The sequence below is a fragment of the Ylistrum balloti genome, unplaced genomic scaffold (genome assembly GCF_031769215.1).
Source record: "Ylistrum balloti isolate Yb309-2 unplaced genomic scaffold, AGI_CSIRO_Ybal_v1 Utg369916, whole genome shotgun sequence".
In the NCBI taxonomy this organism is placed as follows: domain Eukaryota; kingdom Metazoa; phylum Mollusca; class Bivalvia; order Pectinida; family Pectinidae; genus Ylistrum; species Ylistrum balloti.
The window spans coordinates 728,929-746,765 of NW_026782036.1; the positions used below are offsets into that span (position 1 = coordinate 728,929).

At 34.0% G+C, this 17,837-nt stretch overlaps 1 protein-coding gene and 1 pseudogene across 1 annotated transcript in view; both read left to right on the forward strand.

Annotated features, from left to right (window-relative positions):
* The window catches only part of LOC132546846 (polypeptide N-acetylgalactosaminyltransferase 13-like), a 31,335-nt gene extending 21,887 nt beyond the window's left edge, over positions 1–9,448 (forward strand). Inside the window, exons 7-10 of the mRNA XM_060210574.1 lie at positions 644–778; positions 1,545–1,649; positions 2,344–2,478; positions 3,626–9,448. Of these exons, the coding sequence (XP_060066557.1) occupies positions 644–778; positions 1,545–1,649; positions 2,344–2,478; positions 3,626–3,751 (501 nt within the window). The 3' untranslated portion in view covers positions 3,752–9,448. The remainder of the gene's footprint in view (positions 1–643; positions 779–1,544; positions 1,650–2,343; positions 2,479–3,625) is intronic.
* Positions 9,449–10,902: 1,454 nt separating this feature from the next.
* On the forward strand, positions 10,903–17,626 carry LOC132546868 (polypeptide N-acetylgalactosaminyltransferase 1-like; annotated as a pseudogene).
* The last annotated feature ends 211 nt before the right edge of the window (positions 17,627–17,837 follow it).

Consider the following 17,837-nt stretch of genomic DNA (forward strand, 5'->3'; position numbering starts at 1 on the left):
ATTCATTTGTATTGTTGTCAATCTGGATCTGGATAGCAAATTTGAGAGAAAATATCCGCCAGACATTTTTATAGTTAACGATAAACTTGACCACGTTTAGGTCAAGGTTTGTAGGAAGTAGATTGCCTCCGGCAATATAGGTATATACCATGCATGTCGTAAACATCATTATTCACCTTACATATGGTCCATGAACCCATCGGACCATGACAAAACATGACTCGTATTTTGGTCAGGTAATGTCGTTTGTATGTATTCATATTCTAATTAATGCGCGATTGCGAATCATTACCACATTATTAGGGCAGTATGAGGGCATTCACCTTAATCCGGACACAAAATACAATTACGTCATAATCAGTTATTCATTTAAACTGAATCGCATTGCAGATAGAGTATAAAGGTTAAGTAATTAGCTAATTGAGATCCTTATGCATTATTTGTTTAGAGCCAGTATGTCGAAAATGACATTGGGCATTAACTAAGGGATTTGATACGGCGTAAACTGTTATAAGCAAACAAATGTGACATGTGAGTCTGGATACACGTTCAGCCTTATTGTTGAATTGAAGAAATTATATTGATGTTTTCTTAAAGCATGTGTTGTCTTAATCAGAGAAAATATGTTTTTTTTAATTCTCAGACTATGGATTCCGGCGACATATCGGAAAGACTGAAATTGAAGGAGCAGTTAAAGTGTAAAAATTTCACGTGGTATATGGACAATATTTGGCCAGAGCTGGCTATATTTGACAGAAACGTGTTTGCCTGGGGATCAGTAAGTGTGTTACGATATCGCATTTATTACTCAATTGATTATCGATCGTGGATACCTTGGATATATTCAAGTTGATATTGTCGAATTGCCTCTTGTTTACACACATTGTACAACAACTGACAAAATGATCAGCTTGTATTTTTCTCCAATACACACGTGTCTTCACTCAGATAATGTATTAGTTCGATGTATAGCAATGCCATATCAAATAGTTAAGATGATTTGCAAAGAATATGCATAAATATGTAGTTATTGTACTATTGTATTAGTAAAACTTAAGTATCGAAGATTCAGTGTAAATCAATGGGTCATTACTATCATAAACACAAGAACTGAAAACGTTGGACAAGTTTAAAACATTATGAGGTTGTTCTAAACAAGGCGACAATTTAAATTTCTATGTATATCAATCTCTCCATCACGTTTATACGAGCTTATCATATTGATGATGATCTAAAGTCATTTTATCTTGTGATATCACATTACATAATGTCTTAATAGTCCATGCTATGTGGTTTAGGAATTCTGTCTGTCTTTCGAATCACATCTTGTTTTTAATAACAAACATGAATTACTATACTTATCATTATCGATGGTAAGGACGTTTAATACTCTATGTGACAGTCATGGTATACATTTGAGTTTTTGATTTAATGTACAAAAAGAAACAAGAATGTCGTGTACAAATCGTTCGATATGGAGTTATTATCAGTTTATTTATATCTGGATTTAATCCGTTAAATTCAATTAAAACATTCCATTTCAGGCTCGAAATCTCCAGGACAACCGCTGCCTAGACAACCATCAGTACTTGTTTCAGGCTCCAGAAAATTTATTTTTAGAAACTTGCCACTATCATTTAGCATCACAGGTGAGTTCATATATATCTGTTCAGATATATGCCGTCCATAAATGCTACACCTGAATGACCATAAAATATCGTATCCGACGGCCAAATCTTAAGCAATCTAGAGACAATGGTATACTCAGCATTAAATGTAATTTTTTAAAAATAAAATACATTATCAGGAGATTCGACTCAAGGAATTACTATCATACACTTGTATATGTTGCCTCACGCAATCGCTAACCATCACAGATATAACGACATTAAAAGAGACTTAGGATATATCATCGATATCTTTAATCGTTCAATGACATAACTGCTAGCTGTTATTACAACAGAACTCTACGAATTTTATAAACTTCAATATAAGCCTTTTCACTTCATTGCACACGTATTTCTGATCCGCACACGCTAATATCTTAACACATGTCAAAATAATTCCGTACATTTTAATCTATCAAACTCCATCTTGAAGTATAAGATTTTCGTCTGATGTCAATTTTATAGATGATGCAAGCTTCATCCTTTCCCCTTTTGTTTCCGTTTTGCAAACCTTTACCGCAGTAGAATGTTTTAAAACCTTGTTTAGTAATTGTTTTATGATCTTTCATGTCACCGTTTGGATTTGTTCGGTTTTTAATTTTCAAGACCGAAATAATATAACCTCATTCTACAATGAAATGAAAGGATATAAAATCCCCGTCCTGTCGTTTAACAGGGGTTTTCCTGGAGGGAGGACAAGCTCCTACAGACATCTCTTCAGTGTGTGGTACTGAAGCAAATGTATGATGGGGCGAGGCCTATGCTTGAAGACTGCATAATCGGACCACGTGACACTTGGATACACGAGAAGGTGAGTAGTCGGTATTACCTTATGATTTTTATTTTCACAATTTTTCTTCTTATCAAGCCGACGTCATTTGATTTTGTATTCCTGTAAATTACAGTGGTAAGGTTATGGTTGTATATATTTCCTGAAAGTCTTTTACCTGATCGCATTTGAGTACTAACGGTTATAATAATAGCCTTGAATCTAGTTTGTAATCCATTTAGACAGTTACTCAGTGCGCCAAACTTTTTGTTGTCCATTTCTCATCTTGTTTTCCATATTTATAATTAACCAATGCTCATACTAGTACATACAGAGGTGCCGGAGATGATAACAGTACTTAGACATCAACTATAGGCAAAATCATATCGTTAGCATTTTCGTTAATTGTTAATAGGAAACTTGGTTTACTGTCGGATGATAAATGATTGCTCGTGTTCAGCACTCCGAAGTGAAATGTTATATATTACAACATTATAATCAACATGATAATTGTCTTTCTGTGTTATTTTTGTTACACAATGTTGTTTTGTGACGTTCTAACCGTATTTCTTTGTATTTGAAAAAAAAGTTACAGCAAATATATTTACCTTCACAAAAATGAACGTCTATTTTAAAGAATATTCTTACATTACATATATCTTAATCACGTTTTAATGTAAATATGATTTTGGTATATGATGAACACGCGGAGGGGTTGTTTACACCTGAATGCATCTGACAAGGACACAAACTTCTCAGATATAGCTTCACCACATGACATCTGAATAGAGAATTTAATTGAATCATCATTTCATGTGAAATTACTATATAATACGTCAAGCAATTTTAATTATTGCCGACTTTATCAAAATATTTTTTATCATTATTAGACACTTGTGACTTAAATTATAAAGTCAGAATGTGGATGACAAAATCAAACGAAGGTAGCTGTTTTGCGCCATTTCTTATTTTTAATTGTACATATAATGCTTTATTTCATTATTTCCGAATAGAAAAAACAATAATAAACAAAAGCGCTGCAGGGAATATTACAGTAGTGACATATCTGATTAAACATTTTCATGGTCGAACTCACAATATAAACTGAACATAACAGCATTTTACTCTAGGTAGTTTTTGATAATATCACGTACGCTTTGCTTTAAGCACTCTTGTTTCCACCTTCCAGAATGGGTTTATCAAGCACGAAAGAAGTGGTTTGTGCATCGATATGGATCTCCAGGGACCAGTAATGAGGACGTGTCAACCAACTGCAATATCTCAGAAATGGCAGTTTAATAACTACAATTATTGATCACCGTCCAGCATAATCAACCACAATTGTCTGTGTAGTAAAAGGCAGTCAAGTCGGACCATAGTCCATACAAATGTAATGTATGTGTGGGTATTTTTATAGAAATGTTTTTAACTTATGGAAGTTTGATATAATGTCTGGTGCGCCTTTGCAGGTGAATGCAATGAAGTGATTTTTCGGTATAATTTGAAATGAACTACATACCTTTTGCAGCACCATTTACTGCCATTTTTTGTGTACTGTTATGTAGGTATTTGTAACAAGTACTTAACAATGAATCTGAAGTAGATTTACTTCATTTCATATGATTCCTTGACCGACATACATCCAAGATTTTCTTGTCTGGACTTTCAATTGTTTAATTATTGAATCATTTACATAGCTCAGCAATGTGTAGTATGTTTATTTCGCTTTTTCATAATGAATTCTGCATTGAAGTATACTTGAAAAATATATCTTAACATTATTTATTACGCTGATAAAACTTTCCCCATTTCACGTCGTTTGTATTGAAATGTCGGTGTTGGATAAGTTTAATGACTTAAAAGTATTTTAGTTAACCCGTCTGTCCTGTTTTATTATCTCGGTATTATAGCAGACAATTGATTTTTCCTAGTTTCTTTCAATATCTGTCAATTTTGATGTGATGTGTGTTTGTATGTGTACTTGTCTATGAATCATAACAGACAATTAATTTTCTTCTAGTTTCTATCAATATCTGTCAATTTTGATGTGATGTGTGTGTGTATTTGTACTTGTCGTAAATTTTAATAGGGTAATGCATTAAAGTAATTTCAATATTTTGCGTGTATTTATGGAAACTCTATAAGGGTTTAGTAAAATGATAAGTTAAAATTCCTCGTTTCAGAATCTTCATGTTACGAGTAAGCTTCCTTATATACGTATTGTATATCATTCGTATCTATATAGGAACAGAGACATTCTTACATTGTATGTCGCTATCGGATCAGGTATCTATTTCGATATGGGAGACAGTGTTAAATTCATTATGTACTTAGTCTAAGCATTACTGATCGATGGAAATCAAAATCTTAACAACTATCTTCACATATATATATGATATCGATTGCTTTACTCCGATTTGATGGCTCTGGAGGGGAAATAATTCAGTTATTGATAAGATATTAATATGATTACGGAAACAGTAAATATTAGATGTTGTCGTCATGAGACCATTTCTGGTTTCTTAGTTACATAATTAAGCTTTACTCGCACAAAAATTTGTTTTAAGTCATTTTCCTTTACCTGTTTGAGAAAAAGACAAGAAGTGAAATGAAACACCCGGACTCTCTGGTTCGTTTCGTTGAAAAAGCATTAATCTTGATTGTACATGTAATATATTTAGTTTGCATGAAAAAAAAAATGTAATGTAACGTTTAATGTCATATAATTAATTGTCAGGTTTTATAAAGGTCATATTGTTATATCAGTCACTATGTGGACAAACATAAACGGTGTTCATCAACATACATTGGCATTACATTTGACATTTTCATGCCAATGAAATTAAATATATATATATCGGTGTGACACCTGTTCTTACCATTGATAGACTAAGGTCTCCGTTACTGGATGAAGTTTGGTAACAGGGTATCAGCAGTGTGCTATTGTAGGATATTTGTAACGACTTAATTGCGTCCCAGGTGTTGATAAGTCTGTGTATATGTTTTTTTCAGTATCTCAAGGTGTAATGAAATATAATTAGGTTGTGCTCCTGTCATAATTCACCACCATATGATATTGCATGCACATTTTGAAATGGTTAATTACGTATAATGAATGTGTTGTTTCATTTCTGACCCAAATGTTGTGAACGTTCATTTTGCCGCGGTAGTAGAACATAATTCATAACATTTTTAATTAAAAAAAAATCCGAGTCATTATGCATCATGTAATAGATGTCAAGAGAGGACATTACTCATGACACGAGTGGACATTCTGATAAGTTGTCATGGTAACGGAGTGTATAGTAGACAATGATATAATCCAAAATTATGTAGAATTAAGTACACCGATGTATGCGTGAAAGAATTTACATACTCGTTAACTGCAATATATTGTAATACATATTTAAGGTAAAGGTGTCTTTGCATGAGTTTTATTTATAGTGACCAGGGTGCATTTCACACATTTTTGATAATAAGAATTCTCCATTACAAAATGATAACGTGAAATTGATATAGCATTCCAATTCTAAATGGCACCATTGTGTATCGGTGTCTAGATCCCAAAATCTGATGTGATTGGTGTTTGCTCTAGTATTCCCGGTGGTTTCATTACTACCATCCTTGTATCACTATTTGATATGACCTAATTGATGGAATACAGTAATTGTTTCTGAACACTCAAATTGAGATAATTAGATCGTAAACCATTGACATGTATATTCACCAGTTATGTTACTGATAATTCATTACCTATGTGTGTCCGTCCCGTGCTGAAAAATATCATATCATGAGAACTTCTTTTAAAACAGATTTGGGTCATATTTACCCTATGATTTTATAGCACCAAGTTTTATTCTTTATATAGGCAAATGTCAAAGCAAAAATGGTCAAAGATGACATTTGACAACATCTACAAATCCATCAAACAATACTTTGTATATGCATAGGAGCCGGAGCATTCATGTCTTACAGTAATTATTGTTATACTGGAATAAGAATAGCCGGTAAAACGATCGGAGGATATTTTAACAATATATAATTTCTCCCTTTTGCAATATATTTAAAGTATCTAAAATGAGTTTTCATTTCATTTGAGATTTAATGATAGAGGCTTTGATTTTTATTCATTTTTCGGACCTCGGCAGGCAGAAATGAAAACTTCGAGACGAGTTTCATTAAATCTCATATAGAATTAAAACAAATTAAAGACACATTTTATCACAAAACAGTAACATTTCAACTGCTTAAAAAGAAATTTTGAAGGAGAAAATCAAACGGAGGCAGCAGTTATGTTGCGCCATTTTCAACTCGTAACGTAACATTATTGTCCATATGACACCAAAAGCGATTTCTAACTGGCGCGCAGCCAATGTAAAATGTTCTATGGTTCATTGCGTCAGTAATATAGGATAAAAAACAATATTGTTCTCACATTTTGCATTACATCTAAATTAGTGTAAATGTTTGTTATTATTGTATAGGGTAATTTGATTACAGGGTGCATTTGATTTTATCAATATGTGTATTTGCCTGTACTAAGTTTTTTAACAGTTACGATTTTAATGTAGCATATGGAAAGTAAATATGCATGATTTGATGTGTACAATGTTTTTTATATCAAAAATATAATTTGGAGTATGAATATCAGTATATCAGTATAGAAAAAAGTATATAAAAAGGATGTAGGGATATAAATCATACTTATATATAAAACAAATTAAGGGAGTGTTATTATCAGTTTGTCATATAGTTTACATCTGCAATAGTCTAAGACGAGAAAATATCTCGTAATATGAGGATGACACATTTCCTGTATACACAGTATACTAAATATGTGTAATTATGTAACTTTGAAATGCCCTGTAATTCATTATCTTGCCATGAAACGTAACTGAAGTTCTGAGAATATTTTTCTATTTTTGAAACTGGATACATGTCATGTTATTAAAATTGATATAAACTTCTAAATAGTATATGGTTGAAATAATGATTCTATAAAATTATATTTTCTGTATTTATATTACGACATAACAAAAACAAAAATAATGAAAGGAATTTGAAAGTGTTTAGGTTATTTATAGACAGGGTAAGTAATACAGTCATAATTGTGATAATTAATCCAACATCATCAGAATCATCTGTATACACGTGTCGTTATTGTTAAGTCATTCATCACGATGCTTATGTTAGGAGTTGAACCTTAAAAAATGCTATCCAACTTTGCTTCACTGCCATATCAGTTTAACTTATACATGAATAGTTTATAGTCTGTACACATAAAGTCAGTGTAATCTTCCCTAGGGAAATACTTATAAAAACATCGGAATCCAACTAGGTAATTGTTCGTTGAATACATTCATTTTCTCTTCAGAATAAGGAAATGTTAATTTTGTTTTATATACTTTTATGCATCCTCCATCTTTTCACATTAACAGCCAAAAGAATTATGTGAATAGATATGGTCACCGTATGGTGAGCTCTAATACATTTTCCAAAGATATTAATACATAGACATAATGACGACACACATGAAAAATACAGCATGACATTATATATAAAAAATTGGGGGATACAAAAACATGATTTGTCAGAAAATATAATTATCACTGATGAAACGCATGGGTGGGGGCGTAAAACTCCGCCACTTAAGCTTATCTCCCCTTCAGAAGAGGATATCAAAAGGAAATACAACTTTTGTTCTATGTCCTTTTATCTGTATATTTTAAATAGTTGTTTTAAAGATTTGGCAAATGATTTGTTGTCTTTTTATATGAAACCAACTTTAAAATGTCGTATTTATTTTGAATCCGGTATCAAAACACTCTTAGTGATTAGAAACTTACTTACACAAAAGGAACACTTCATTTTTTCTGTATGGATTTGTATATATATGTACATACTGAGTTATTGCTTAACATGAATGACCATATTTACAAAAAATATGAATTATTTCTTGTGTTCATAATCGCTAATCTTTTTGAAGATTTTTGGTGATGTTTGAAAATAAATCCTTGTAATAGATCCTCCTAGTTCAGTCAGATCTCATGAATTCAGTATGTAAAATAAATCCCTGTAAATAACTACATTTTATTATTGTAATACTTTTAAAGGAGCTGGTTGTTAAGTAAATACCTGATCATTCTTTAGTGCCATATTTTAGAGGGTGACCTTGTTCTATCCGAACGTTTATTGTTATAAATCGTGTATATGTTGAAGTGCCATAATGATGTTTGTGATTGAAATTTGGTAATTTGATAATACTGTATAAATGATTGCTGGAAGTTTGTGTGATAATGTAAACGCCTGAGTATTTGACATTGACATTGCCATGCCGTTGACTGTGTGGTCAGTTACACACTACAGTCCATCATGTGGTGGAATTTCTGATAACGAGTACCTGTAATAAGAAAAGTCAGCATGGCATAAGTTTTCTCATTTGCTGTATTAACAGAAATCGCTGTCATGAGTTGTACTCGAGTAATCAAAATGATTAATTGTCGACTTTCTGGAATAATGTAAAGCCTCGTCTGTTATATAAATTGATTGTAAGAATAACACATGACGTGGCCTGTTTTATGAGTTGTAATAACAGACTACACATGACGTGGCCTGTTTTATGTGTTGTAATAACAGACTACACATGACGTGACCTGTTTTATGAGTTGTAATAACAGACTACACATGACGTGGCCTGTTTTATGTGTTGTAATAACAGACTACACATGACGTGACCTGTTTTATGTGTTGTAATAACAGACTACACATGACGTGGCCTGTTTTATTGGTTGTAATAACAGACGACACATGACGTGGCCTGTTTTATGTGTTGTAATAACAGACTGCACATGACGTGGCCTGTTTTATGAGTTGTAATAACAGACTACACATGGCAAGGATATATTTGTGATGAAAACCAACATGTGATTGTCAAAATTAAGAATCACAAAAAACATTTAAAGTAATATTTTTGAATTGTTGATATTGTTATTAAAAATATGTTTAAAATGAATTTTGTTCTCTTTCTTGAACCAGAAGATCATTATGCAGTGTATACTGTATTTAAATTTCTTGATAATTTCTTCCTTCCGAAGGAAAGAGTATTACGTGCTTGCCTGTAGTATGCCGTTCTGTCACCATAATGATAAAATACATTTTTTCACGAATACTTTGCATGTTAATTAAAGTATTTGTAGTTAAATATACATAAATATTTATGTAATGATAATTACCAGATGAATCAGATGTTTGCTGTGTCATCAAGTTAAAGTTCACAGAAAAGTATACTTTTATTATCATAATCTCGAATTCTTGTACAAGATACTTCCTTACATAAATCTCTGAAGTATGTTTCAAATCTTCGCTGAATTTGGTAGTAGGACCAACATCAAGAATTGGTAAACAAATAAAGCAAAATTACCTGTGAAATAAAGGACGATAATTCCTTGTTGATTTAACTGCTTGGTGATGAAAGCGCCTTTGAAGCGTCTTCAAAAAATTATGACAATGGGAAAGGGGATACCACGAAATTCACAGTAATTGTATTAAACTTGATCAACTTATGGTTCAGTCTGAAGAAACAGATGCATAATGCATGTCTTTTGGTGATAAGGTCTGTATTATATTCTATCACACATCATATTAAAATAATCTTACTGTATATACATATCTACAATACATCTATATGATAACTTCTTTTTAACAAATTGTATGTGTTAAAATGTTCCATTTTGTACCGTTTAGCTGCGATTGTAATTTACGATCAATCATAGGCAGATTTGGGATAAGTCCGGGGACTGAAAAAAAATACACTCCTAAACACTAATAGATGCAACGGCGCATAACTTTACTCTTGGATTTTGAATAACCCCAAGAGAAATGGCTAACCTAACTGACGACAGGCGGTTAAAACAGTATGACCGTGTGAACTTGCAAGAAAAACGACAAATACACATATCGTAACCGAGGCTGGACTGAGGAACATTTCGACCGTGCATATTTATGGATTCATGCGAACTTGTCCGAAAATAACTGGTTGACTAGGTAACAAAGTTTATGAATTTCTGTATAAAACGATCTACATTTGTCAAAAAAAAGTGTGCAAATGTCTAAGTTAAACGAGGAATATAGTTCTTTGTAAAAGAGAGTTATCCCCCTTCCACCAACGAGAGCAATATCCGGTACAGGTAAATGGACACACCTGTACAGGTGTAGCCACTGCTATGTGTATTGATCAGAGCAGACACATGTGTCACGTTGTTAATCTGTAAACCTATTAGCGTACATTTTGTACCAGGGATAACAACGCCAGTAAACCAGCCATGAACGACTTACATGTGCTTCGTCAGTGGGTGACGCACAGTTTATAGCATTTTTCTGAAGTCTCCACTGTAACCTCGGCGTCTGACTGTTGTGGTTATGTGTGTAATGGTGAATATGTGACTGTTAAGAAAAGTTGTTTAAGTCATGCAAACAATTCAAAATTATTGTTTCAAATTTGAAAGAAGAAAATTTCCGTGGCAGTATGAGGCTATTGTATCGGTACGTGAGTGTTGCCTGTATTCTGATTCTCGTGTTGCTAGTATTGTACAAACATTTTAGGGGGAAAAAAGGTCCTGATAATAACACAGTCCATCTCCGGAACTGGGGACCAGGGGCTGTCTTCTATAACCCACTGGGAAATAAATCCACACGCATCAATCTGCCAGACTCCGGAATCAAACTTCAGAATGACGGACCCCCGGGGGTTGGTGTTCAAATGGAAGATCAGTGGATGTCCAACCTACGGAAACGTCATAATATTAACATATATCTCAGTGACTCGCTTCCTCTCAACAGGGAGATACCAGATTCCAGACCTCCGGGGTAAGTCCGGAAACTCGTAACATGGACAACATTTATGTATATGTAGAAATCAAGCCTAAAACATAGGCGTTTGAAATTATGACTGTTAATTGAGATATCAATCTTATGAAATAGGGTATAGTGATATATATGTCAGTTTACATAATGTAGAAAAACACTTGTGAACAGCGATATATATCAACATACCGTCAAAGGCTTATTCATGTAAAAAAAACATGGTCTAAATGATACATACATTCTAAAACAGAGTAATTATCCATTCATAGATCATGTTGAGCCGAAAACCGTTTATCTAGCCGACTGCTTATAGTGGAAGGGAGATAAATCTCATTGGTGAAAGTAGAAATGCATGAGAAACTGACTTCTGGCATACGATTTTGTATTTTATAAACATCATGGACAGTGCAAACATTTTCCAAAAATGTCACCTGTACATACATGTTTTATTTCCATGTCCGTTATTTCCTATATACATAGACGAAAAGACATCTATAAGAAATAATTGATATCCTTTGTATACAGTTAAGAAATAAATCTGTGTATTTACTTTTTTATTCGATTAACAAAGAATCTGTTGTTGAAAAATATGTTCCTGACATATCCTCTGTAACAGCGAATTTCAACGTGTAAAACGTTACACTGTATTCCAGTTGTAAGACGCTGACTTTTCCTGCAAGTCTTCCAACACTCAGTGTGGTGATCGCTTACCATCAGGAATGGCCATCTGTCCTCCTCCGGACAATCTACAGCATTGTCAACCGGACACCGAAATCCATCCTTAAAGAAATCATATTGGTTGATGACGCTAGCGAGTCAGGTAAGTGAATGTTATACGTACGCACGTGCTAATTAAAAGCAATTATAATTATGCAGAATTGTAACATTAACAGTGAATGACATTTAGGATCCATTTGGCAGTTATATATTTTTCGTTGTACATGTTTGTACGTACATCGATGTAGATATATACTATGGAATCATTGAACTAGTAGCTGATATTATATTTATGTTCTCGGAATTAAAATCCGCTGATTTCTTTTATTTAAAGCTTCATGTTATACTGTAATATAACGAAATATTACGTAGGTATCATGTGTAATGTTCATTTTACATACAGTCAATCCAATATGTCTACTGTATTGTGAACATCACTTTTACCAGTGATTTTGTCGAGTTGTTTTAGGCGAATGCTGAGAAATACTACCAATATAGTGACAAGCACCATTACAAAGAGATATAGTATGTTTCTAAAATATGTACAAATTCCACAAGAAAATCACAAATCAAGCACTCAAATATCTGGAGTCTCATATATGTAACATATATGAATCAGTTCACTCTTTTATTAGAGCGGTTCTTTAAAGGATTTGACTCTCTTTAATTTCCATCCAGTCAAACATATTCAGTTTACAGTTTCCTGTAATTTGAACCGGCTACTACATGGATGACGTGAGTTGGTATTGCATTTTTAAACAGAAGTCTACCAGACGGAAGTGTACCGTTATATTCGACAGAGTTTTGATGAAGACCTGGTGAAGATGTTGACATTACCTGTTCGGTCAGGACTCATTCGAGCACGACTCGAGGGATTTAAGCACGTGACAGGACAAACTGTTGCCTTCTTCGATAGTCATATAGAAGCCAACATTGACTGGTGAGAATATCCATTGATGATAAGTGTATCACCGAAGTCAGGTTTACAAAAAAAAAAAAAAATAAAATAAACGTTATCACGTGATAATATATATTACTCATTTGTTAACAAAACTGATGCACAATATAAAAGGAACAGGCTAACTTTTTAAATCTAATTCTAAAGATATGATTTCATGTTTTACACTTGAGAAATATCGAGTATACTAGATATAAGATAAAATATGTAACTTTAGACATAATAACACCCACTTTATCATGTTCTTAGAGATTGAACATCTCTTAATGCGTTTATTTTGAACTAATTGGGGTAGACATCAACACACTACTAAGGATATGTTATTTAAGTTCGATTAAGCACAAGTAACCTTACCTTTCTTAGCCTTGTTGTTGTTTTGATTTGTTTTTATGACATTCATTCCAGGATAAGTATAATAAGGCAATAAAAATGTCGATGTAAACGACCGGTGTGAATAATTTTGCAATAAGAGTTTGAAAATCACGTAATTCATCGAATTTTAGGGTTTGCGTTTTCTCTGTCACTCCCGATATCTCAACGGTTTTCTCTGCCACCCCCGATATCTCGACGAGTTAGGCCCTAAGCATTACCGACGGTTCATTAAAGGACGAAATGTCTGTTTTATGCAGTTTGAATCATTATTCAGCTTTGCAGTATCATTATATAATTCTTCTATTGAAAGGTGTTTTTCACCCTTGTATTTCTTGAACAACCCGTTTATGACCCCTCCCCTTTGAAATCGATGACGCCCACACAAATGTCCATCTGGCACCCTGAAATATTGAGATCAACAGTATGTTATTGTTTTTCTTTTTGGAAGGGCACAACCTCTGTTAGAGCAAATATTGATGGATTATCGGACAGTCGCTTTGGCACAACTCGACAACGTAGAGAAGAACAGTTTTAAGTATACCTTTACTAAAGGCTATAGAACACGGTACGGATTCGACTGGCGTCTCCATTTTTTCGAGACGGAATTTCGACAGGACCAGTTGGATGGCAAATCTGATTCTGACGTCTTACCGTACGTTAAGTATAGTAGATTTCAGCATCTTAATATAGTGTTTGATCTTATGTTTTGACAATGTATAGATATATCAAATATAGAGTTGTTTTATATATATGGAATAGAATATTCAATTTGAAAACTATTTCAGCTATGGAATTTGGTATGGTGTTTTTACGAGTGAATGTGTTTTAGAACAGGACATTACTGTTGTTTTCTGTACATGGGTACGTGATGATTGCTCTGTTGTTTGTTGTAGAGGTGTGGTAATGGTTGGGACTGCCTTTGTGATGATTGCTCTGTTGTTTGTTGTAGAGGTGTGGTAATGGTTGGGACTGCCTTTGTGATGATTGCTCTGTTGTTTGTTGTAGAGGTGTGGTAATGGTTGGGACTGCCTTTGTTGTGGATGTGAAATTTTTCGAAGAGATCGGCACATATGATGAGGGAATGAAGATCTGGGGTGGCGAAAATCTAGAACTGTCATGGAGGGTAAGATTGGTTTTACATGTCAACTGTGTTTTGCACTGTTGTATATCTGTATATGATAACCAATTTTGACAGACACCAGAGTTTCTTTTCTGAGCTCAACAGCTTTCTCGTGGACTGTCCGTATCCCACCATGTCCTGTCTTATTTAACTGCTCAGAATTAAAACTCCCGTAACACACAATCTGCACGAAGCTCACCAATTTCAAAAAGTGTTTTCCTTGAGTATTAATCTATAGAGTGAGTCTACCATTGTTATAAACGACCAACTCTTTTTCCTTGATTGTTAGTCTGACTTTTGGGTTCTTCTATCGTTATGGACGGACAGCTGCTCTTTCTTTAGGTATTTGTCTTTGGTGTGTAGCATTGCTGGTGGACTTTAAGTCCCCGAGGTTTGCCGTAACCTGCTTGCTATGATTTAATTCACACGAATAGTGGTACGGTTAAGAAGATACACATGTACTTGACGCTATTATAAAATTATCTGAGGTATTGAAATTGTGAAATTTATTTAATTATGGGGCTGCTGCACCTTCCTGTCTGGATTTGGAAATTTCTTTTTATCACTTTGGATTTTGCTTAGTCGCCTCCTAGGCTTCGAAATTTAGACCCTTAGCATCACTGACGATTCCTAGAAGAACGAAAAGGCTGTATGATGCAGTTTAATTCATTGTTTGGCTCTACTGTTTCTCACTCTAAATTATGGAAAGGTGCCATTCACTTGTGCGTCTTTTGTACAATCTTACAGACAATCGACTGTATTTCCTCTAATGGCACTTCTTGGAATGTACCATTGCTATTGACGAACAACTATTTTTCCTTCAGTGTTAGTCCGTTGAGTCTCATTACATACGCTTAACTGTTTTTCCTTGAATGTTAGGTGTGGCTATGTGGAGGTCGACTGGTACACGTACCGTGCTCGAGGGTAGGTCACATTGAACGTTATCAGCCGTACGACTTCCTGGAGGACAGGAGAAAGGTAGAACTCTATAACTATCGGCGGGCTGCCTCTGTATGGATGGACGGGTATTCCCGATATGTATACAAGTTCTATCCAGACATGACGGTAAGCTCATCTTTCTTTCACGGTTCGGAGTTTAACAACATACAATACTTTAAATAGATAACGATTCTAGTTAACAGTAAGATCACTAAAACATAAAAAACACTTGATTATGTTATTGAATTAAACATTACTATTAAAGATAGTCTTTGTGCACAATTGGAAGAAGAAACATTTATTTAGCGTAGAAAAATATGTATACATTTTTTTCTCAACTACGCAGAGTGTTTCAATGGGTGACATGGGAGAGCGTCTTTGGCTGAAATCTCAGCTGAGTTGTCGGTCATTTGATTGGTTCATGAAGACTATATGGCCAGAGTTGTTCGCATATGATATCAATGTGACAGCTTCCGGTGGAGTGGGCGTAAGTTTTTCATACGAAAGAAAACAGTGAGTGAACGGAAATCGTTGTTAAACATTGCATAAAGTTATGAGGGTCCATTTCAATCTCATAAGCCAGAAGGATGGCAAATCCATTTTCATTTTCCATTGTACAACGTCAATGTAAACCACACATATATCTGCATACTACTGCAGAAAATACCTCTTAGGTCTGTATTTCTGTTGATAGTTGTAATTCTCCTTTGTATTGCAGTTAGAGGACTATAAGCCACCTCGTTGCCTTGACAACAATATGTACTTATTTTCGTCTCCAGCCCCACTTCGTGTCAGCTACTGTAATTACCACGTGATGCAGCAGGTATACAAAAAATCACACAGTACCTTTACGTTCGTTGTCTGATCAAACAATGTTCATATGTTACATGAATATAAAGGCTTGTGGCAGTGAATGTCATTACTTGGCAAGGATTTGAAGGTCAGCACGTTTGAAAGGTTTCTTTTTGTAGTGTCATTTCACGGAAATATTATGTCATTCTAATATTGGTTGTCAGTGATGACCGTAATGTTATAATTAACGTATGTTGTACTAACTTCAAGCATTGGAGACTTTTAGGGATTATAAATCGTCTGAATGGAATTTTAGAAAAAAGTAATTATGTCGGAAACAAAATGAACAGGAAAAGAAAATACATACCATCGAAAGTAAATAAAGGAACAAATGATAATGATACAAATAAAGAAATGACTAGTGGAGATCAGATTTTTGCTTAAGATTCTTGTTCATCCTTTGATTTTATCATTTGTGATGTAATGCCCCCCCCCCTTTTTTTAAAAAAAAAATTTGGACAACCAACCAAATTCAAGTCACTGAGGGGATAAATAGTATCGATTTTTGCATAGCACTATTATGAATTTGTCTCTTTGATAATACAAAATAAAATCCAGTGTATTTGCTCGAATATATAAGCAGTGAAATTATTTTTTTGTAGAATTTTGCTCTCACAACAGCCAAACAGCTGAGGACTATACTTCAGTGTGTGTACGTGAAAATTGATGGAATGGATTATATTCCCCACCTAGCCAACTGCCTAGAAGTACAGGACAGGTGGGAACATTCTAAGGTAGGATACTGTACCTACAGGAACACACAAAGTAGGTAACTTATAAGTATGTCGTAATTCTACACCTGTCGACGTAGCGAATCATCACTTAATGTGAGATATTCTTAAGTATGACATTTTATGTAAATAATCAAATACAATTTGTGAAGCTACATCATAATACAAAAGATTCGTAGGTTCGTTGTATGAACCTTGCAATTCAAGATAGTATGCTTACACAAGAAAAAAAGTTGTGAGATGTATATTTTTATATCTGCAAGTTTGGTCAAATAAATATTTTAGACCTTCCATAACCAAGCATGTGTATATACTGGTATGTTCTAATGGTTAAAGATTGATAACATATTACACCCTGAATCATATTTAAAAACCGAAATGTAAAAAAACAACAACATAAAACTGGACAGTGGGATATATGCTGGTGAGTTACTAGACTTTTCTGCTTTTGAAGTGAGACATTTTACACTGTCCTCTTTATATTTACAGGACGGTCAGTTAATACACTTAACGACAAGGCTATGCTTATCACTACTTCGTGATACTCTCATACTGAGGGACTGTACAGCTGGTGATCCAAGCCAGAAATGGACTTTTGCCAGTCAACGCGAAGACGGCGAACACGCTGCGGATTGGTGAACTGATCATCAAATACAATTGTACTTGGAACATGGAAGTATTCCTTGGCATTGAAATATTTCCACAATTAACGAGACCCTCAGAGTAATTACGGGGTGCACATTGTAGATGATTCCAGTTACCGAGATAACAAAAATGAAGACTTTCATCAAGTTTCATGAATTGTTAGAGATCGCAAATAGTATCTGTCATTACATCATGTTAGGATCAC